The sequence below is a fragment of the Brienomyrus brachyistius genome, unplaced genomic scaffold (assembly GCF_023856365.1).
Source record: "Brienomyrus brachyistius isolate T26 unplaced genomic scaffold, BBRACH_0.4 scaffold48, whole genome shotgun sequence".
Lineage (NCBI taxonomy): Eukaryota > Metazoa > Chordata > Actinopteri > Osteoglossiformes > Mormyridae > Brienomyrus > Brienomyrus brachyistius.
In genome coordinates this window covers 2,470,014-2,493,382 of record NW_026042323.1, presented here as the reverse complement: position 1 = coordinate 2,493,382, position 23,369 = coordinate 2,470,014, and the positions used below count along the sequence as shown (strand labels likewise).

The window sequence follows — 23,369 nt, the reverse complement described above, 5'->3', positions numbered from 1 at the left end:
CAATTCTTTTTTTTCCCACAGAGCAAGGGAAGCCCGGGAGGAGAAGAGCTTTAGCTCTCTCCGTGCCTCAAATGGCAATATAGTCAAGGATATATCAGACATGCTGGAGGTTGCTAAATTGTTTTATCTTAACCTTTTTAATGTTAGGGATACGGACCCGGTTGCTGGGGAGCGCTTCCTAGATAACATCTCACCTTGTCTTCCCAGTGACATCCGGGACGGCTTAGAAGCCCCCATCACCTTGGCCGAGCTGACCGCAGTGCTTGGCAAGATGAACCGCCGCAAGGTACCTGGCCTTGATGGGCTCCTGGTGGAATTTTATTCCACCTTTTGGGATGTCCTCGGGCCGGAATTACTGCAGGTTGTAGAGGACGTTCAGCGCCGGGGTTTGCTCACTAGGAGCATGAGGTCGGGGGTCCTCTCTTTGTTGCACAAGAAGGGCGATCGGGCCGACCTTGGCAACTGGAGGCCCTTGACCATGCTTTGTGTAGACACAAAGCTCATCGCAAAGACCCTTACCGAACGCCTGAAGAAGGCCATGGCTCATCTGGTTCACAGCGACCAGACGTGTGGAGTACCGGGTCGATCGGCGACGTGGAATCTCCACCTCATCCGCGACGCCATCGCCTGGGTGGAGGATAGGAACCTCCCTCTCCTGCTGGTCAGCTTGGACCAGGAGAAAGCCTTCGACCGGGTAGATCACCGCTTCCTGTTCAAAGTATTGGGTAAGTTTGGCTTCGGGCCCAATTACCTGGGGTGGTTACACACTTTGTATAACGAAGTTGGGAGCCATGTTGTTATCAATGGCTTCCTGAGTGATTTGGTGCCCCAGCGGAGTGGAGTGAGGCAGGGATGTCCCCTCTCCCCCCTCCTCTACGCGCTCTATATAGAGCCACTGGCGTGCGCCATTCGCACCCACCCCGGGGTCGATGGCCTTCTTATCCCAGGAAGTCGGGGGACAACTGTTAAACTGACCCAGTATGCAGACGACACCACGCTTTTCGTCTGCTCGGATCAGTCTCTCGGTCATGCCTTGAGCCTCGTTCACGCGTTCGGTTGGGCCTCTGGCGCGACGCTCAACCTCAGTAAGTCGGTGGCCAAGTATTTCGGCAGCTGGAGGGCGAGGGAGGACGTCGCAGGTGGTCTCACCCTCTGTGACGGTCCTCTCAAAGTTTTGGGGGTCAACTTCCTTTCGGATGGTGCCGCCCGGTTGAACTGGGAGGAGCGGTTGGCGATCGCCAGGCGGAAGATCGGACTGTGGAAGTCCAGGTCCCTGTCCTTCCAAGGTAAGGTTTTAGCCTTAAAAGTGGATATTCTTCCCACCCTGCTCTACCTTGCACATGTGTACCCTTTGCCCCGCTTCATGCGGAGGGGCCTGACGAGAGACGTTTTTAACCTCGTCTGGGGGGGCAGGTATGAGTACGTGCGTAGGGAAGTGATGTATCTCGGAAAGGACAGTGGGGGGAGGGACGTTATTGACTTTCCTCTCAAGCTTGACTGCCTGTTCTTCTCGCAGCTCTGCACGCGCCTGGCAGCTCCCCTCGAGCACCCCCATCAGCACTTTGTGCGTCTGTGGCTGGCTCTCCCCATGAGACGCCTGGTGGCGTCGTGGACCAACCTCGGCCCCAAGGCTGAGACCCTGCCGGTCCACTACAGCCACGCTGTCAAGTGGAGTAAGTCTATTCCGGCAGGTGTCAAGACAGAGGCCCTGACCAAGCACAGAGCCCTTTACAAGGCTTTGCTTGGTCATAGGGAGACTCGGGCCATGTTGGGCCTGGAGGAAGGCACATGGGCGAGAATCCAGCCTAAGGGTTTGGATCACAGGCTGCAGGACCTGAACTGGCAGTGCCTTCATGGTAAGCTGCCAGTCAGGGACGTCTTGCACAGGCATAAGCTGACCAGACACCCCCGCTGCCCCAGGCCCGAGTGCAGCGAGGATGAGACCATCAAGCACGTGTTTTGGGACTGCGGGCATGCACAGAGAGTCTGGGGGTTGGTAGCGGGCCTGTGTGGACGTGTAGACCCGCAGCCCGGTCTGACCTACGACAAGGTGTTGAAGGGGTGGGACCCCAACCTCCATAACCCCTTCGGCCCCTGGATGTGGCTGCTGGTCAGCATTACCAAGCGAGAGCTTTGGAATGCCAGGACCGCGCTCATCCGCAGAGGGGTTCGTCTGGAGGCACAAGGGGTATTCCGCAAAATCCGGGCCGATTTGGGTTTCAGGATGGAGACCGACGTCATCCAACGGGGCTACCACGAGGCCAAGGAGAGGTGGAGGGGCCTCTTTTGGCTTTAGCCCCGTTTCATTTAGGTGGTGACGCTCCATCCTACAGGGTCGACATGACGCACTGTCCTGAAGCACACAGGAGGTACTTTGGGTTTTAGGTAAGTGTGCTTTGTTTTTTGTGCGTGTATGGTGTTGGAAATATTCTTTTAATTAACTGCATGTACTGAGATTGTGCACGGCTGTGGTTGGTCACTTTTAGCACCTTTATGTATTAACATTAACTGTATTTATTAACATTTTATTCTATATGCTGTGCTATGTCTGTGACTAACCAGTTTTTTAGCCTGAGGCCATTGATTTTATGTGTTTTAGGATGATGCATAACCCTGTTTTAACCCGACCCTTGTGCCGAGGCCTGAGGTCTACGGGTCTGTTCCTTTTTTAAGGTTTTAATATTTTAATGGCTTGCATTTGAGGTGACATTTTAATTATGTTAATGGCCATATGATTGTAATTAGATTTTAAAGTGTGTATATGTATTACTTGTTTTTATTGTTATGTTTTGCTTATCCTATAGGGAATGGTTCTGTAATATATTTGTTTAATATTGTTTTAAAGGTGTTTTATTGTGTGACTTTAAAATGTACAGAACTGTTTAATAAAGCATGGAGAAAAAAAAAAAAAAATAAAATCTGTTCTTATCAGTTTAATATCTGATGCGTCCCCCATGGAGGGGACCACATATTAAACGGATTTTTGGAACAGGGAGCCGGAAGTGGGGCTTGCCCCGTCCGCTCCACGCATCGACCCGGTATTGCAGTGTTTCTGGGAACGGTGCACCTCTACTGCCCCCTGCTGTTGAAAGACAGAGCTGATCGGTGTTCCGCTTATCAGACCGAGAGCCTGCGCCGCTTGCCAGGCGATTAGCCGGTGTCGTGAGGGACGGACCCTGTCCGTGCGCCGGTCCCGCTTCCCTCCGTTTTTTTTTTTTTTTTTTTTTTTTTTTTTTTTTTTTTTAATTATAAAAAGCACGGTCATGATATGCTCTCTGAGGGGTGGGCAGCTGTGCTGAGGTAAGGCAGGCCGTCATCTTTGCCTTTTGAATTTTCTCTCATGTCTGTTTACATGATTGCTGATCTTTCAGATGCCAGGAGGACAGGGAGGAGTCGGGGCCCCGAGGCCGGTGGCTGCGACGCCCCCGAGAATTCAACCCCGAGCGGGGGCGTCACGGAGGCCCGGCTAGCGGCCACCTGCTGAGCGACGGCTCTGCATCGACTCGGGTCTCTCTTCATCCCGTATAAATCTTTCGCCTTTTACTAAAGATTTCCGTGGAGAGGGATAGCGATGAGTTCACTGTATTTTTGGAGGCTCTGTGCAAGCAGAGCTGCACCGCTGCTGTATCAAAGTAAGACTGTGCCCGGCTTAGCGGCCGGCTCTATCTGCCCAGTGGCGTGTTTCTGGGATCCTCTGGGATCGTGCGTGGTCTCGCCGGGCGCCACCTCCCAGAGAGGCTGGCGAGGACCCAGCCGCGCCAGCTCCGTCGGCGTCCCACATGCCGGAGCCCGGCGGGGCGCAGTCTGCGGGCATCGCTTCTCGGCCTTTTGGCTAAGATCAAGTGTAGTATCTGTTCTTATCAGTTTAATATCTGATACGTCCCCCATGGAGGGGACCACATATTAAACGGATTTTTGGAACAGGGAGCCGGAAGTGGGGCTTGCCCCGTCCGCTCCACGCATCGACCCGGTATTGCAGTGTTTCTGGGAACGGTGCACCTCTACTGCCCCCTGCTGTTGAAAGACAGAGCTGATCGGTGTTCCGCTTATCAGACCGAGAGCCTGCGCCGCTTGCCAGGCGATTAGCCGGTGTCGTGAGGGACGGACCCTGTGCCATCTTCTCCTGCCATGTCGCTGACTAATCCAGAAGGAAAATGACTTTTAATATTCGAGTTTAAATGAGCAAGTGTAACAGCTCTACTGCTTCTTACGTTTTTTCATTTTATGCAAAGTGACATTTTTGTATTTTTCTTTGACTTTTTTATCCAGCTAGGTTTATTAATGAATTAATTCAGAGTATGTATCCTTGGCCAAGCTCCATGGATTATATGCTGCTGTTGGAATCAATCTTGTCACATCTGTTATCAGATGCCGCTGTCTGGGAGGTTTGAACCCCCATTACTGCATGTTCTAGCCTTGATTGTGCTGGTTTGCCTGAGTCACTGCTGTTTCTGCTGCATCTGAAAAACATACAGGCAGCTTAACTGGCGTCATTAACAGGAAGATCAATCCTGTTGATACTCAACCTTCAGATGAGCTGGAAAGAGCAGCAGCAAGTGAGGAAAAATCTTCTGGAGTTAAGTACTTGGCACGGCAAGGCCTGGCTTTTCGAGGTGTTTGTAAGGAGAGTGGGAATTTCAACCAGCATCTAATGCAAACAGCAGAGGGCGCTGCAGAACTGACCATGTGGCTGAAAGGTCACTTTGATTTCACCAGTGCTGTTTAACTGAAACACCTGTTCCTGGGTTGCCCTCAGTCCTTGTTATTGGTTATGATTCTCACTGTCCTGCATTGTGTCTTGTTAGCTGTGTATTTAAGTGCCTGTTCTGCTTCTGTTCTTTAATGCTTCATTATAGCTGTATGTTGTATGTATGTATATAGTTCTCTAGTTGTGTTTATTCCATCATTTAGATCATTCCTGGTCATTTGCTGTTTATTTTGGATCCATCCTGATCCTTTTGGTTTTGATGTGTGTGTTGTAATAAACCCTATTTTTCCACGCATGTCATGCACTGCCGCAACCAGAAGAGGGCAGAAGATATGGCACAAAAAACAAAGGAAGAAGCCTAACTTTAAAAACAAGAAAAACATCAAGACTCATCCAGCATGGGGCGGTAGGTTAACAAATAACACAAAAACAGTCAAAGAATAAGCAAACAAAAGAGTGAAAAGATGCAGAGATGACTGAGAAGCAGGGGATGACTGGAGAAGAGACGACAGGACCAGAAGACAGGAGGGATACAGGGAGAGCGGAGAAGACAGTATAACTGAAGAATGGGAGAAGAGGAGAGACCGCAGAGGAAGGAGAACATAGATGACTGGAGGGGAGGGAATATAGGAGCAACAGAGAGAAGGAGGAAGGGCTGCGGAGGAGAAGACAGGATAAGAGGGGAAAATGTGAGCAGAGAAGGACAAACACCCCCACTGCCCAGCAAAGTGCACTTGTAAGTAAACCACAATTTTAGCCTTGGGCTCAATATATGGACTTGTCTCTGTGTAGCAATGCATAGAATCCCTGACACTGGTTATGACTGTACTGTATTAGTCCTAAACCTGCCATTATAGTGTAAGGAGAAAATATATATTTTTTTAAATAAATCATTAAAAAAAAAAAGGTAGAGCGATGTAGCCCCCGGAGAAGTCCCCCCCCCCCCCCAAAAAGCCCTGTTTGTTCCCTTCTAGCTACCAGATGAAACTCACAATGCACCCCAACGCCACCTAACTTCTCTTCCACATGATGCACCTTATTTACCCTTTGAATCCTGTCTATTATTGAACGTTTTTCTATCCATTTGATTATCAGCTTATTACACTGTATGTACATTAGTCAGCCACATATGCTGTATGGCTTTGTTTTCCGGAAAGTCTGGGCTACTCAGATGTGTCATAATTCAATTTGTAAATGCTGACAGTCTTGATATTATCCTTCATATCAGGAAAAACTACTTGTGCATATAGATATTTCTCAATTTTTAGTTTCATCCAATATAAAAATTGGCAGGTAGTACAAATATAATCTTATAAATGCTGAGATTAGAGTATCTGCGATGCAGGAATGCAGGGGTTTCATTGGGGCCCTTTCTATGGCTTAGTACTGTGAAGGAGTACATGGTTAGTGCCAGGCGCAAATGAATATCTTTGATTTTGCATCCATGTGGTAACTTGTTGAAGTTGTCTGATAGTCAGTAATACATGGTTTAATTATTATGATTGTTTATTTATTACTTTATAACATCTGAAAGAAACTGAAATAGGAAAGCTTATGTTAGTTTATGGTCCACTGGATAAACACAGACATTACAGACGGTTTTAGAGTCTAATGCTGAATGTTTTTGCTATCATTTTTCTGCCTGCATATGCTGTGATTAGTGCAGTGAAATTTGTGAATGTGTTTGTGGTTAGTATCATAGCCTCAGACAACAAACCAACGCTGTAGCGCGTCACTGTGTTTACATGTGAGAGGGGTTCCAGTTACATAATGGGCTCGTTTTAATTCAACTGTTTTGACGGAGCTCGACAAACCTAAAAAATAAATGCTGGTGTTATCAAAAACTATGTCATATAGCTATATTTCAGATTTATTACAGCCAAACACATCTCGGAGCTCCGAGGAATCTCCTTCTCCTTACATTTCCCTCCATCCCACTCTTCTCATCCCTCTATCCCTCAAATACTGTTACATTTGTCTTTTTTCCACACTCACACCCTGTCTTGATCATGCTCTGAATGCTTGGCATCCATATGCATGGCAAACTATTTTACAGTCTTATCTAGTATAATAGGACATAAACATTGAATTTGATAGTTATGTTTTATTTTCATATTAGAACACAACGCATGAACATGAAGGGATCGTTTGCATTTGCAACCAACTCCTCCGCAAACCCCCCAGCGGAATACTGGCCGCGGACAGGGGTGGGAATCCCCAAGCTGGAAGACTGTACTGCATCATGTTAACATTAGCTAGCTAGTTATGGATACAGAGTGCACCGGACTACAACTATAAAGGACGTAAGGTGTGTGATAGGGTAAAACACTTACTAACAGGTAATGCACGTTAGCATTACGTTAAATGACCACTTTACCTGTTCCTTTACCAGAATATTCTCCTATGCGTTCGCCGAATGACAGCAGGCAGAAGGCGGCGCGTTTTTCAGAAAGAAAAGTTTCAGAGTTAAACTTACGCCGCGTTATATACAGGCACTTCTAACACGAACATTTGCAGCCATTAACTCATTGGTGGCAGTAACACATGAAATTACTTTTTCTGCTTCAAAATAAGGTAGCACTGTGATTTTGATACTTTATCATTTATACTTAACTGTACCTTCCTCCCATTCCTCCGTCTCTGCTTATTGACATTTAGGAGAGTGTCAGATATAAATTAACGATTGAAAATTATCAAACAAAGACAGACACAACACTGAAGAGATGACAAAGACACAGTTTGAAAAGTAAATATGTTTTATTGCAAATCTCTTATCTTAATGTAGCCTACCTTATCATATGTTAACCCATCTTGTATTTTAACTTAGCCTAAGTTAAGATATGATGATAGGCTAAGTTAAAATATAATAAGATAAGAGGCTATCTTATCTTATTATATTTTATCTTATCTTATTATATTTTAACTTAGGCTAAGACGAAATATATTAAAATAAGCCATCTTATCCTATCGTATCTTATAGCTACATTAACACTTAAACAGTATCTCTTTCCGTTGGGTCCCGCGGGATCGCAGTCCCAATGCAGGTCTCTAACACGGGTATTCTAAGAAAAAGAAAATAAACATTTTACTTAACTTTACTTAAAGCAGTCATATAACTGCATTATAAATACCCAATTAATGTCTTATAAATCATTTATTAAAGTATTAAAAACACGGCTGTAAATATTTATACGAAGGCATAACACATTATAGCTATGTTTGTCATGCCCGGCTCGTCCGCTCCTCCTGTGTGCCACGCCCCCTGATTACCCACGTGTTTTCTCCCGATTGTACCCAGCTGTGTCTAGTTAATTTGCTCAGTCCTGTGTATTTCAGTCCGTGTCTTACCTGAGTCCATTGTCTGTCATTGATGTTAGTGGGCATTTCATGTCTCCTGCTCCCTGTTGGATTATTAAACCCCAGTTTGCCCCGATATATTCCTGTCCGCCTGCTCTTTGCCCGCCTGCCCGAGAGATCGCCCGCTTTTAAACAGTGCGATCGCGGCCAAGCGTGATAATGTTGATAATGCATTATGAATGCTCTGATCTATATATACACAATAAATATCTTCATAATACATTATATCGGCCATTAATCCATAATAAACATGGCTATAATGTGTTATGCTTTTTTTTCTTAAATATTTATACCCATGTCTATAATATATTTATGGATGCATTACAGTGCATTGTGAAGGTGTCAATAATGCAGTTATATTACTGCTTTAAGTCATTTGTAAACCTGAATTCACAGCCTTATAATTACTGCCTCTTGCTACTTCTTCTGAAAGGCAGGGGACAGCAGAAGAAGCACCACTTCATCTTCTTCTTCTTCTTCTTGTGGCTCTTCTCAGTATCATCTTCAGAAAGATCTTCGGCATTCACATGGAATGATACTTCTTCTTCACTGTAGATCTTCTCGGCAGCATCAGCATCTTCTTTTGTTTTATCTGTCTTCATCACTTCAGTCTCGTCCTCTTCCTCAGGTCCTTCTTCTGGTATAGTCAGTAGCTGTGATCTGTCTTCAGATGCCACCATACACTGAAACCTGACCAGTGTGGTAGCATCAGCATCTTCTGCCTGCTGGAATACCACATCAGCTTCTTCATTTTCCTCAGGTCCATCTTCCTGTAAAGTCTGCAGCCATATTCTGGCTACATATGCCGCCATGCACTGCCAACTGTCCACTGTGGCAGCATCAGTGTCTTCTGCTTCCTGAAGCTCCTCATCTGTTTCTTCATCTTCCTCAAGTTCTTCCTCCTGGATGGGTTCTAGCCAAGTTCTGCCTACTTGTGACACCACATATTCCACAGCATTCCCTGTACTTTTCCCTCCTCCTCCCTTAACCTCCTGCACATTCACTCCCACCTCACATCCATTCTCCTCACCTCCATTTAGCATATCCATCATACTAATACCAGCCTCTGTCCCCTCCGTCACAACCCTGGTGGCCTTCCCCTCAAATGTTCCCCACTCTGGTACCTCCACATATTCCTCACTACGCTGCCCCTTACCTCACCTTCCTCCCGGCTTGTCCGCTCCTTCCTGACTTTCTTTTTTTTGCTAAGGTAGCAAGCTTTATAAATTTCCCAGTCTTCAGATGAAAGGCCGTAATTACTCTGAAGACTTTGAGATGAAATACTAGTGCTGGCTAGCAGTCCATCCTTTCCCACACTCTCCCCTCCCTTACTAACCCCTCCCTTACCCAAATCAGTAGACCCCCCCCAATCCCCCCTTAACCCCCCCAGCCTGGACAGTGGGGAGTGTCACTGGTGAGAACTCCTCCACACCTTCTCCCCAGTTGATCACTTCATCCCACAGGTTCCAGGCTTCCCAGTGTTGGGTGTTGGTCCATCGATCAGCTCTCTCAATTCGCTCTCTGGGGAATAAATCAGCACTTAACAGAGATAATAAAATAAATAAAGAGCTGGAATTTCTTCAATCATACAGAAAATACAATTGTTATAATTATTATAATAAATAATCACAGGGTTCATCCATCCATCCATCCATCATCTCCCGCTTAATCCGGGGTCGGGTCGCGGGGGCAGCAGCCTCTGCAGGGAGACCCAGACTTCTCTCTCCCTGGCCACTTCATCCAGCTCCTCTGAGGGGATCCCGAGGCGTTCCCAGGCCAGCCGAGAGACATAGTCTCTCCAGCGTGTCCTGGGTCTTCCCCGGGGTCTCCTCCCAGTGGGACATGCCCGGAATACCTCCCCAGGGAGGCGTCCCAGAGGCATCCTGATCAGATGCCCGAGCCACCTCATCTGGCTCCTCTCGATGCGGAGGAGCAGCGGCTCTACTCTGAGTCCCTCCCGAATGACTGAGCTCCTCACCCTATCTCTAAGGGAGAGCCCAGCCACCCTGCGGAGGAAACTCATTTCGGCCGCTTGTACCCGCGATCTCGTTCTTTCGGTCACTACCCATAGCTCATGACCATAGGTGAGGGTAGGAACGTAGATCGACTGGTAAATTGAGAGCTTCGCTCAGCTCTCTCTTCACTATGACAGACCGATGCAGCGCCCGCATGACTGCTGACGCCGCACCGATCCGCCTGTCGATCTCCTGCTCCATCGTTCCCCCACTCGTGAACAAGATCCCGAGATACTTAAACTCCTCCACTTTAAAATCCCCAACCCGGAGAAAGCATTCTACCCTTTTCCTGCTGAGAACCATGGTTTCGGATTTGGAGGTGCTGATTCTCATCCCAGCCGCTTCGCACTCGGCTGCGAACTGCTCCAGTGAGAGCTGAAGGTCACGGCTCGATGAGGCCAACAGAACCACATCATCCGCAAAAAGCAGAGACCTAATCCTGAGGTCACCGAACCGGACGCCCTCAACGCCCTGGCTGCGCCTAGAAATTCTGTCCATAAAAACTATGAACAGAATCGGTGACAAAGGGCAGCCCTGACGGAGTCCAACCCTCACCGGAAACGAGTCCAACTTTTATTGCCACCCTTGCGGACCAAACTCTGGCACCGGTCATACAGGGACCGAACCACCCTTAAAAGGGAGCCCGGTACCCCATACTCCCGGAGCATTCCCCACAGGACCCCCCGAGGGACACGGTCGAATGCCTTCTCCAAGTCCACAAAATACATGTAGACTGGTCGGGCAAACTCCCATGAACTCTCCAGAACCCTGCTGAGAGTATAGAGCTGGTCCACTGTTCCACGGCCAGGGCGAAAACCACACTGCTCCTCCTGAATCCGAGGTTCGACAATCCGGCGGACCCTCCTTTCCAGGACCCCCGAATAGACCTTGCCAGGGAGGCTGAGGAGTGTGATCCCTCTGTAGTTGGAGCACACCCTCCGGTCCCCCTTCTTAAAGAGGGGGACCACCACCCCGGTCTGCCAATCCAGAGGCACTGCCTCCGATGTCCACGCGATGCTGCAAATGCGGGTCAACCAGGACAGCCCCGCAGCATCCAGAGCCTTGAGGAACTCTGGGCGAATCTCGTCCACCCCTGGGGCCCGGCCACCGAGGAGGGGCCTCCACCCCCGAGATAGGTGAGTCCACCCCCAAGTCCCCACACTCTGCTTCCATATCGGAAGGCTCCCTCCACCGACCCAAAACGTCCCGAGATGAGGTCAGCAGCGCACCATCCCCACCATAAATAGTGCTGATGCTGCACTGCTTTCCTGCCCAGAGCCGCCGGATGGTGGACCAGAATCTCCTCGAAGCCGTCCGGAAGTCGTTCTCCATGGCCTCACCAAACTCCTCCCACACCCAAGTTTTTCCCGCTTGGCCTGCCGGTAGCCGTCTGCTGCGTCTGGAGTCCCACAGGCCAGAAAGGCCCGATAAGACTCCTTCTTCAGCTTGACGGCATCCCTTACCACCGGTGTCCACCAGCGGGTTCGGGGATTGCCGCCGCGACAGGCACCGACCACCTTACGGCCGCAGCTCCGGTCAGCCGCCTCCACAATGGAGGCACGGAACATGGCCCATTCGGACTCAATGTCCCCCGCCTCCCCCGGGATATGGGAGAAGTTCTGCTGGAGGTAGGAGTTGAAACTCTCCCTGACAGGGGATTCCGCCAGACGTTCCCAGCAGACCCTCACTATACGCTTGGGCCTGCCAGGCCCGGCCGGCTTCCTCCCCCACCAGCGGAGCCAACCCACCACCAGGTAGTGATCGGTTGACAGCTCCGCCCCTCTCTTCACCCGAATGTCCAAAACATGCGGCCGCAAGTCCGACGACACGACTACAAAGTCGATCATCGAACTGCGGCCTAGGGTGTCCTGGTGCCAAGTGCACATATGGACACCCTTATGCTTGAACATGGTGTTCATTATGGACAGTCCGTGACGAGCACAGAAGTCCAATAACAAAACACTGCTCGGGTTCAGATCGGGGGGGCCGTTCCTTCCAATCACGCCCCTCCAGGTCTCACTGTCGTTGCCCACGTGAGCATTGAAGTCCCCCAGCAGAACAAGGGAGTCCCCAGGAGGAGCGCTCTCCAACCCCCCCTCCAAGGACTCCAAAAAGGGTGGGTATTCTGAACTGCTGTTTGGCGCATAAGCGCAAACAACAGTCAGGACCCGTCCCCCCACCCGAAGGCGGAGGGAGGCTACCCTCTCGTCCACTGCGGTAAACCCCAATGTACAGGCGCCCAGCCTGGGGGCAATAAGTATGCCCACGCCCGCTCGGCGCCTCTCCCCGCGGGCAACTCCAGAGTGGAAAAGGGTCCAACCCCCCTCAAGGAGACTGGTTCCAGAGCCCAAGCCGTGCGTCGAGGTTAGTCCGACTATATCTAGCCGGAACTTCACAACCTCGCGCACCAGCTCAGGCTCTTTCCCCATCAGAGGTGACATTCCATGTCCCTACAGCTAGCTTCTGCAGCCGAGGATCGGACCACCAAGGTCCCCGCCTTTGGCTGCCGCCCAGATCACCTTGCACCCGACCCCTATGGCCCCTCCCATGGGTGGTGAACCCATTGGAGGGGGGACCCACGTGCCTTGTTCGGGCTGCGCCCGACCAGGCCCCATGGGTGTAGGCCTGGCCACCAGGCGCTCGCCATCGAGCCCCACCCCCAGGCCTGGCTCCAGGGGGGGGCCCCGGTGACCCGCGTCCGGGCAAGGGAAATCATGTGTCCAAAATTTTCTTCATCATGAGGGGTCTTTTGAGCCGCACTTCGTCTGGTTCCTCACCCAGGACCTGTTTGCCATGGGTGACCCTACCAGGGGCATAAAGCCCCAGACAACGTAGCTCCTGGGATCATTGTAACACGCAAACCCCTCCACCACGATAAGGTGTCGGCTCCAGGGGAGGTCACAGGGTTCACATATATAAAAAAGAAAGAATAATAGAAACAGCGAGCAAGATTGCAAAAAAAAATCTAAAATTCACGATACTGTAAGTGCAATATCATATTAAACAGTAATGTCACCAAATTAATAACTAGAATCAAATAGGAAACAGCTGTGCTCCACATTAAATGAATAATGCTAAAAAGGCCAATAGGATGTTGGGGTATATCTCCAGGTGTGTGGAGTTTAAGTCAAGGGAGGTAATGCTAAGATTATACAATTCCTTGGTGAGACCTCACCTAGAATATTGTGTGCAGGTTTGGTCACCATATCTTAAAAAGGACATTGTGGCCTTAGAAAAGGTGCAGCGTAGGGCCACAAAAATGATTCCTAGTCTTAGAGGAATGTCATACGAGGAACGGTTACTTGAGCTAAATCTGTTCAGTCTCAAGCAAAGGAGACTGAGGGGGGACATGATCCAGGTATATAAGATTCTAACAGGTTTGGATGCTGTTCAAGCAAATAGTTACTTCAGCATTAGTTTAAATACACAAACTCGTGGCCATAGGTGGAAATTAGCGGGAGAACACTTCAAGCTGGATTTAAGGAAGCACTTCTTTACACAGCGTGTAGTCAGAGTATGGAATACCCTTCCTGATAATGTAGTGCAAGCTGAATCCTTGGGTTCCTTTAAATCAGAGCTAGATAAGATTTTAACGACTCTGAGCTATTAGTTTAGTTCTCCCCAAGCGAGCTTGATGGGCCGAATGGCCTCCTCTCGTTTGTATAGTTCTTATGTTCTTATGTTCTTAATACCCAGATGAATACTACCAAGAACTGAGTTAACACTAATCAAGCTAAGAATATTTGAAAGTGTTAATCCTGTGTAACAATGTAAATAGATGTAATGATAAACGTAGAAGCATCTAGCCTACTCCGAAAGTAATGCCCCAATTTTTTTTAACAATTTACCTACCACCCTGAACAGTAGGGGGTCCCAACTTCCGGTCGGTTTTCCGGTACCGTCCGCGCGGAGTATTGCACCGGGCGGCAGACAACCGGGGGTAGAGGAGCCAGCCGTCCCGTTTATTAGGGGATCACGCCGTTTTGGAAAGAAAGCTGCCCGTATTGATGTATGGAAATACGCCATTAGCCCCGCATGTCCGTATACACCGTCAATCTCCCGCCGCTCGGCGTGGGAACCCCCAAATTATACCGCCGTCTTACCCATCCGTGACACTTTTCTACGACGGAAACCGATCGGCGGACATCGAAAGGTTGGGAAGCCCTACTAAACTAGCATGTTTGAGATGAATTTACTAACCAAATAGTCTGTCATTATTTAAATATTAGCAACCACAGTAGCAATAAAAACCACTGCACTTTAAATGACGTTAAAAATATGTAATATTTTTTTATCGTATTATAGACATTTACTATGTCATTATAGTATAAAAGGCTAAATAATCAAAGTAGCACAACATCAGTTGAAGAATTCAAAGACATTTTGGAGAGCTAACAAGCTACTCACCTCTGCGCCATTTTCACTCAGAAAGTTTGTTGCGCTTTAAACGGTAAAGTTTGTTTACGTTGTTTCTATGGAAACTGCTCTGACCTCCGCTTGACCGTAATATAAAGGCATGTATGCAGTAATTGGCTGATTGCAGATTTGATCCCTATGCAGTAATTGACCACTGACCTCTTGGACCCTCAGTGCTGCCGTCACCTGCATTGAGGCAGCTGTTACGTTTGCTGTCATTACATTGAGCCCAAAATATCAAAGTACAGGATTTAAGATTTGAATTAGTAACAGGACCGTGGGAAACAAAACATATATGTTATTGATCCTACGAAGAAAGTCTTCAATTTTCTCCTTCTTTCAGTTCTTAAATAACGTGTCAGTTTTTTTACCATTTTAACATTGTGGCAGTTCCTAGGCAATACACAGACAAATTCTTTTTTTTAGGATGGAATTATTATGCTGTAAACGATTACCTTCACGTTTCAACAAAGGTACTTGCTTTTGATATATAATTTTTTGTACATGTGTACTCTGGTCATACCCCTTGTACATATGGATGGCATGGAAGGATAGTCACTGCAGTCACCTATACTCTCCCTGTCTGCTTTTCTCATTTAAGTGTTGATACGGCAAAAGAAGATGGATCTTTTGTAGAAATTTCCAGCCAGAGACTTGGTTCCTATATGAAGAGAATATTTAATTTTAATTCAGGCTAAGAAACTACAGAAAACCAGCTCTGCATGTGATCTCCCCTTTACTGCACAAGGAGGGCACACACATCAACAATTAGCAATGCAGCAAAATACAGATGAACAATTTCTCACAGTTTCAGAATAAATCAGATTTCTCTGTAATTCAGAGATTGTCTAAGACTTCTGCTAGATCATTTTCTGCACTTGAACCTAATTTCAAGATAAATGACACCTGGGTCTATTAAAAGAAGGTGATGCTGCCTGACCCACCAACCAAGGCTGGGAGGAAAGGGAGGAATACTAGTCAAAGGAAGGAAGAAAAGCAGCCCACCCTATCTCATGGTCATGAATACAAAAGTCAGGGAGTGTTACGAAGAAGACACCACACTTAAGACCATTGGTTTTATGCACTGAATTACACCAGATAGAGTTTTTGCGTTCTAGCTGTGTTACGTAACATTCCTCAGCCTTCATTTGTTTCCACAGAATGCAGGACATAATTTAGGGTGCCAAACAAGACAGCGGAACTGCAGTATAGCCAATTATTTGTTTCAGTAGTTTTATAACAACTCGAACATAAAATGTTTGTTTTTCTTAGATAAAAGTCCAGTTGAAACAGACTTTATTTTTAAATGTTAGATTGGATTTAAGAGATGGAACATGTTGCTTGTGTTAATACTGCTTTGATTTTGAGGATGAAGTCTGAAGTGTAATTAATAATAATTGACACTTTTATTGATCCCAGTAGGGAAATTGTCTTTTACGCCTCCCACAACTTGCTCTTTTTTCATAGAGGAAGTTGTCTGCGAAGGGCTGCCACCCGTAGCGGCGCCCAGGGAGCTGGGGGTTAAGGGTCTTGCTCAAGAACCCACAGGCTGAGGCTGGGTTTGAACCATTTTTATTTATTTATTTATTTTTTTAATAATTGACAATTATTGACAGTGTAGGTGACGTGTAACAGGTTGTTATTTTACTTTTAATTTATAATTATACAAGATTCTGTTTTCCTTCTTCTGTCTAACCTGATGGGTATAATATCCTTTAAACTTTCCCATGATGCTTTTGTCCTGCATCGCCCCTCCCTCTGTCTTTTCCCCTTTATAAGGGTCCCGACCTCATTTCCTCTTCCCTTTGGTGTATTGCACACGCGGGAAGAGGTGAGGATCTAGTGGCAGGGTCCCCCGAGTTAGCAAATCAATTGTATAATTATGACCCATATATTATATATTATATTTGATTTATTATTCATCATAAGCAGGGGATAGAAAACACGTCTATACATAAGTATATATCCCTTCCTCCTGCACCCCACATACACCTGATAACACCCCAAAACACAATGCAGAGTATAGGCAGGGAATAACCGGTTACATAGGTACACTAGTGCGACTTGTAAATATGCCCTTAATTTATGCCTGAATATGCCTCCCATATAGTGGCTGACCACATATCATGGTCAAAATGGTGAAAGACCCGGAGAGAGTGAGTGTATATGTATATATGTATGATGTGTATGTGAGAGACACCATCGGAAGTCCGATTCAGTTCCTCAGAGGTACGACTATGGAGACGCTTACAGTAATAAACTTGCTGACCGCAAAAACTGGCACTATGATGGAAGTTATGCAGAAGTGCAGAGTAGATGGAATAATTTTTGTACCTCAATAAGATTGTATGCCTTTTGCCTGTGTCTCCAGCCAGTGCCGGGGGTGAAACGTGCCTGCAATTATCAGCAGGATAACATTATCGTTTTTTTTATTCTGTGGAAAATGAAAGACCGATTTGCTGGCCAGATTTATTTATGAAACATAAACATGTTGTGGGCTATATAAGTAAAGTCAGGGCTCTCAAGTCTTATGCATTGACTGTGAGACACTTGCATTTCAACCAGTTCACATGTTCACACACCGCACCTTATGTTTGTCAAGCTGAGAAGTAAGGGTTAGGGTTATAATTATCAATAAATAATGTACTTCCCTGTGAAACAATGATGCTGGATGTTCATTTGCATATCATGATATGGTGCAGCCTTTTAATAGGTTTCTGTTTTTCTGTTAATCCATTCATGGTGTTGAATAAGTCAGCAAGCATAAGTGTAAGGCTAGTGAGTGACTGGTGTTTTCGGAGGAGACTCCCTAGAGCTGGAGAGAAATACCTTAAGGCACGGGATGAAAAATCCCAAATCTTCCAGGAAAAATGTCAGCATTATATTTATTTGCCACACAGAACAGAACAAAAAATTCCTTAGGGAATCACACGCCTACCATAGTCACTATACTACTCAGAACGCCTGGCAGCCACCAAATCAAACATAGGAAAAGGTCCGGATTTATAGCTTTAGAATGTGGTAGAGACTAATATCCATAACGTACCATCCTAGAACACACTGTGTTCTAAAATTTAAGCCCAATTAAAATCTGAATATTAAATGAGGAAAATAATTTGATTTGTTCTTCTATCCCAAGTTGTGGTCTAAAATCAATAAGACCACCATCCATTATATCTGCTTTGGGGAAAATGCACTCCTGTAGCCACTAGGGGAGCTCTCACCTCTTCTGGGCCCAGCTAAATAATTGTTACGCATTCTAACAAGCTTTATTATCTGTGTCAATAAGCCCTGCTTTTACACTAACACTCCTGCTGAGAGGCTAGTTTGATTACCAGTCTTGCCCTTGTCATTAGGAACACATGAGAATTTGCACAGTGCTGTTTCACAGTGGATTCTCACTGGTTTTCCCCAAGACTGGTACGATACATTTTATTCAGTTTCATACCACAGGTTATTGCAAGAGGGATCAATTGGTTTACTTTTATACTGGTACAAGGAAACTATTATTATGATGGTGGGTTATCAAACACAGTAGCTGGCTACCTCAGACATAAGACGCCCATTATGTACCTGTGTGTCACCTATATGGGCTTGGAATCTGTATATCAATTGAAATAATTATTCATAGCCCAGATAGCATCATGTTATTGTTTCCGCGTTGAAGTATAGTTAAATGCATTGAATTATGGTCAGTGATAAATTATCAGCATTGAAACTGAATTGATTTTTGGTCAGATTTTCAATATTGAAAAATTAATGGTGGCGAAACCTTGATATAAAGTCACTTTTTCAACATTGAAAATAAGATGCTGAGTTAACATCAATATTATTGAAAATAAAAATGGAAAAGTGAATTTATGGGGGGCGGCATGATGGTGCAGTGGTTAGCACTGTTGCCTCACACCTCTGGGACCCGGGTTTGAGTCTCTGCCTGGGTCACGTGTGTGGAGTTTGCATGTTCTCCCCATGTCGTCGTGAGGTTTCCTCCAGGTACTCTGGTTTCCCCCCACAGTCCAAAAACATGCTGAGGCTAATTGGAGTTGCTAAATTGCCCGTAGGTGTGTGTGTGTGTGTGTGTGTGTGAGAGTGACTGGTGTGTGAGTGTGCCCTGCAATGGGCTGGCCCCCCATCCTGGGTTGTTCCCTGCCTCGTGCCCATTGCTTCCAGTATAGGCTCCGGAACCCCCCGCGACCCAGTAGGATAAGCGGTTTGGAAAATGGATGGATGGATAGATGGGCACCAAAGCACACACATTTTTTTCTGATGGCTTAAACACATTTTTGTAACTACTGGCTATTTTGCAAAAACTCTGCACACAAATAAAAAAACCACCAAATCAGCAAAACATTGTAGGTCTCTTGCAAAAGCTAATTAATCTTGCTTAACTCTTCAAACCTTTGTAAAAATGGTATTTTTGTACCAATCAGTTAACACAAACCATCATCTTAATAAGCAAACAATGTGCCAACTACACACTGATGGTAGAAATGGAAAACACATCTGGCTTTTGCTTTCTCTGTGCACGAGGTATGTCAATTTGAGGTCATACTTTTGTCATAAATAGTTCTGTAAACACAATTCAAGATTCAAATTTCAAGTATGAATGTTTATTCACATGCATCAAAACAAACACAAGACAACATACAATTTCACTGAGAGAGAGAAAAAAAATCATTCTTGTCGTCTCTTTGGGTCCGGCCACAGAATTTCATCAATATCACATGCAATGCTTTCTAGTTCAAGGCATCAACTCTCCTGGAGTGCCTCATCCTGGCCTGACATGATGCCTGGTCAATATCCTCGCATGCCTCCTCTATTACCTGTAAAAGAGCCATTCGTTGATGGGGATGACGATCATAGACCTTCCAGCACCAGGTAGAGAAGAATTCTTCAATCGGATTCAAGAATGGAGAGTAAGGCGGGAGGTTGAGTACAGTGAAGAGTGGGCGACTGTAAACCAGTTGCGAACTAAAGCAGTCCTATGGAAACTAATATTTTCCCATATGATGACATAACTGGTCTGTGAACATTAGTGAGCATATGATGTAGGCTGTCCAGGAATGTAATAATGTGTGCAGTGTTACATGGGCCCAGGGTTGCATGATGGTGAACAGCACCGTTCTGACTTATAGCTGCACACATAGTTATGTTACCACCACGCTGTCCTGGGACATTGGTTATGGCACTGTGTCCAATAATGTTCCTGCCATGCCAACGCGTTCACTGTTCCTTTCAAAAGGGACTCTGTAAATGTGCTTCATCCTGATTCTGTTGCATGCCAGTACACGAGATAATGCAGAGATGCTCACATTGTTCATGTTTTGGGAGGTGGTGTCATCCTCTGTTATACGCTGCTGTATTTCTCGTAGCCTAATGGAATTATTTGTGATCACCATATTAACTATATGGGTCTCTCGTTCTTCAGTGAACATTCTTCCTCTGCCCCCAGATTCTGGATGTCTAGCAGGTCTGTAGAGTAACCATTTCAGTTTTTACCTGTACAGCATTGTTGTGTTTCTCATTAGAGTATGGTACTATTACAAAACGTACTGTGAAGTAACTGTACTAACCGATTCTCATTTGGAACCGTCCTCATGATGCCTGCTACAGCGTAGCGGCTCAGGTCAGACTGAACCCATTGGCCAGCTTCCCTCAGGGTCATTCCATGGTTGATCACATGATCCACTGTTGTAGCTCTGATGACATCAGTTATTCTATTTCTTCTTACCCTTCCTCCTTCCTCTTCACCTCCTCATCCTCTAAATTCACATCCTAGTCTTCATCCTCTTCCTGGCCCTTCTCTAATTCTCACTCTTCTCAGTATTCCTTCTCCCTCCATTGTTCTCCACACTGAAAGCTTACTGTACCTGTGGCTTATTTATAGCGCTCATGCTGATTGCAAAGTGAACTAATTATCTAAAACCGTTTTCACATGTGACAGTGCTCTTTGCATGCTAGCCAGTGACTACGCGAGATGGTATAGTCTCTATGGTTTAACTAGAGAAGGCTTGGAGGAAAATGCTGTGGAAAACTGATTATTTTGTGTCTTCTCTATGCCTGGGCTCTCTAGGAAAAGCATAGAGACCATATGTATCTCTACAATTGTGGAGATTTCTGTGGGGTGCAAATATATAGTATATATCAAATTTATATTATATAGATTATATCTAAGCATCATTCATACTCGAGTGAGAAGACAAGTATAAATCCATGTTATGAAAAGGTTTCTGTGTTGGAAAGGTACAGAAAGAGCCTAACGCAGGTTTACAGGAAACAAAGGTGTGGTGTAGAACACAAGGACATGGACAGAGAAAGGCAATGGCACAACCCCTCAATATGATCAATTCATCTACTCTGTGACGTCCTCCCAGCTGGCAAAGTAATTGTCAGCAAATAATGTACTTGACACGTACATTATTTACGTGTCAAGCCGTTCGGACGTTTTAAAACGTCTTAAAACTACGTGTTAACGCGGCCAATCTGAACGTCTTAACATGTTTAAAATTGGGTGCTACCACTTTATCGGTTTTGAGGGGAAGCCCTGCAGACAGTCATTGCAAGAAGAGAAAAATGTTCCTCGGTCACTAGATAATTACCTCAGGTGGCTGATTTTCTCTCACTGCCTGATCTGTTCCATGTTTTTACAGTTTTTTATTAGATTTGTTTAAAATACGTGGGAAAAAAATTAACAATGCAGTCACAGAATAATCATTTTGCATTTTAAAATAGTTTAATACTGCAGCACAGGAACAATACATGCAAAAGTATGGCAAGGCGTTTTAACATTTAATCGCTAGACTGGATATGTATTGCAGATATCTGTAATTCAATTCTTCCTAGTCAAAGAGAGCATTTCAGATATCCACAATGACATTCTTCCTATCCACAATTGTCATTTCAGATATCTAGAATGGCTATGCGACGTACATCCGGTAAAATATAAGGCAGCTAAATTATTGATGCCATTCATACTGTTGCTATGACCGTTCACTATAAACTCCTTATTACAAATAAATTAATAACTACATACGTTTCGTTGCTGAATATAGTTTTTGCTGTTAATGCAGAACAGAAAGTGATCAAAATGATAAGTTTAGCTCATCTGCACTGTTCAGCACAAAGACAAACACCAGTGCAATTAAATCAATATTAGCCAGATGTACCATTTTTGCTCCAGTTTCATTAAATGTTAAAACTGCCAGTTATACTTTGTAAAGATTTAAAGATATCTGTTCTGCCAGTTTAAATAAGCCCGTGATTCACCCCTCCAACAAATGGACTGTGCCGAATACAACATCACAGTCACGTTTGACACGTAATACATACGTTGCCTATACGTAATAACAACGTAGGACTCACATGGCTGAATGTAGAGACCACGTGACTACAACGTACAGGGCATGTACTGCATACGTATAGCCCTCATGTCAAAAGGGGTGTGTACGTTTATGCCAACCAATAGCATAGATGCATTAAAGGTATAAACATCTTAAGAGGTTCAAATTGGCCGCATTAACATGCAGTTTTAAGACGTGTTAAGATGTCCGAATGGCTTAACACGTAAGTAATATACGTGTTAAGACGTAATTTGTTTGACGTGTTGACATGGGCGTCAAAGTAGACGTTAAGTTCCAAATGGCCTTCCATAACAAAGTGGTCTTTCAAAATAAAATCACAATCAAATTCTTCACCCTTTGGTTATTATTCTCTGTGACTTTCCTTATGTGTAATGAAATAGACCAGGGTGGCAAAATAAGTATTACTGTATATACAATATTGTCATGGAAATAAATCAATACTTATGTTTAATCAATTAGCCTATGATTATGGTTTAAAAGAAAATTGCGAAGAGCCATTTTCCTTTGTGTCCTAATGATTTTGATTTCATACATCATAAATAAAACCACATATTGTTGATAGTGATGTATTTGTGATTTTTTTCTACAGATCATCTGCAGTATATTGAGTCCCTAAGAAAAAATATATTTTTCAATTGTTACAATTGAATTGTTACAATTTACAATTGTTTTGCGTTTCCTGTCAATAGTTTTGTGTTCCCTCACAATACTTTTCCTAATAATAATAACTGTACTCTGTCCATTTAAAGAACAAAAGTTAGAATTAATGGATTAATAAGTATAAACCAAAACAATACAGACATGTCCAGTTAATGGTACTTTACTGTTTACAGTAACTGGCAGTCATTGGACATAGTGCAATTATTATTTTCATCATTATTTGTTATTATTATTATTATTATCCATCCATCCATCCATTTTCCAAATCGCTTATCCTACTACTGGGTCGTGGGGGGTCCGGAGCATATCCTGGAAGCAATGGGCACGAGGCAGGGAATAACCCAGGATGGGGGGCCAGCCCATCGCAGGGCACACTCACACACCAGTCACTCACACACACACACCTATGCGTAATTTAGTAACCCCAATTAGCCTCAGCATGTTTTTGGACTGTGGGGGGAAACCGGAGTACCCGGAGGCAACCCCACGACGACATGGGGAGAACATGCAAACTCCACAGACATGTGACCCAGGCGGAGACTCGAACCCGGGTCCCAGAGGTGTGAGGCAACAGTGCTAACCACTGCAATGCCACCCCCTAAATAATCCATTAATTAATAAAAATTAATGGGTGAAATAAAGAATTTTAAGGGTCTACGGACCCTTATAATAATATTAAACTCCCTTTATTGGAATTGAGGGCAAATGTAAGTAATTTTAAATAGTAAAGAAACCTTACAATACTCTTAAACTGCCCCTTAATTAATCAGAATTAAAGGGCAATATTATGTAATTACAGAACGTCAAACAATCTTAAATTGCCCCTTAATTCATAAAAAAATAAGGGGTGAA

At 45.2% G+C, this 23,369-nt stretch overlaps 2 protein-coding genes and 3 non-coding genes across 6 annotated transcripts in view; all 5 read left to right on the top strand.

Moving 5' to 3' along the window:
• LOC125723424 (stonustoxin subunit beta-like) overlaps positions 1-23,369 on the top strand; it is a 248,766-nt gene that overhangs the window by 165,374 nt on the left and 60,023 nt on the right. The gene's annotated exons all lie outside the window — the stretch shown is intronic.
• LOC125723408 (uncharacterized) lies at positions 1,408-3,508 on the top strand. 2 transcript variants are annotated; one of them, XM_049000008.1, is made up of 2 exons: positions 1,408-2,385; positions 3,372-3,508. In XM_049000008.1, exon 1 carries the CDS (start codon positions 1,439-1,441, stop codon positions 2,294-2,296), a length of 858 nt encoding a protein of 285 aa, XP_048855965.1. In that variant the 5' UTR covers positions 1,408-1,438; the 3' UTR covers positions 2,297-2,385; positions 3,372-3,508. The 2 variants fall into 2 exon arrangements, with proteins under 2 accessions (XP_048855965.1, XP_048855966.1); XM_049000009.1 differs by lacking the exon at positions 3,372-3,508 and adding an exon at positions 2,600-2,839.
• Positions 2,875-3,072, top strand: LOC125723463 (U2 spliceosomal RNA). The gene has a single exon (XR_007386912.1). It is a non-coding gene; the product is annotated as a U2 spliceosomal RNA (small nuclear RNA).
• Positions 3,500-3,613, top strand: LOC125723460 (U5 spliceosomal RNA). Its single transcript, XR_007386909.1, has one exon. It is a non-coding gene; the product is annotated as a U5 spliceosomal RNA (small nuclear RNA).
• Positions 3,813-4,004, top strand: LOC125723461 (U2 spliceosomal RNA). The gene has a single exon (XR_007386910.1). It is a non-coding gene; the product is annotated as a U2 spliceosomal RNA (small nuclear RNA).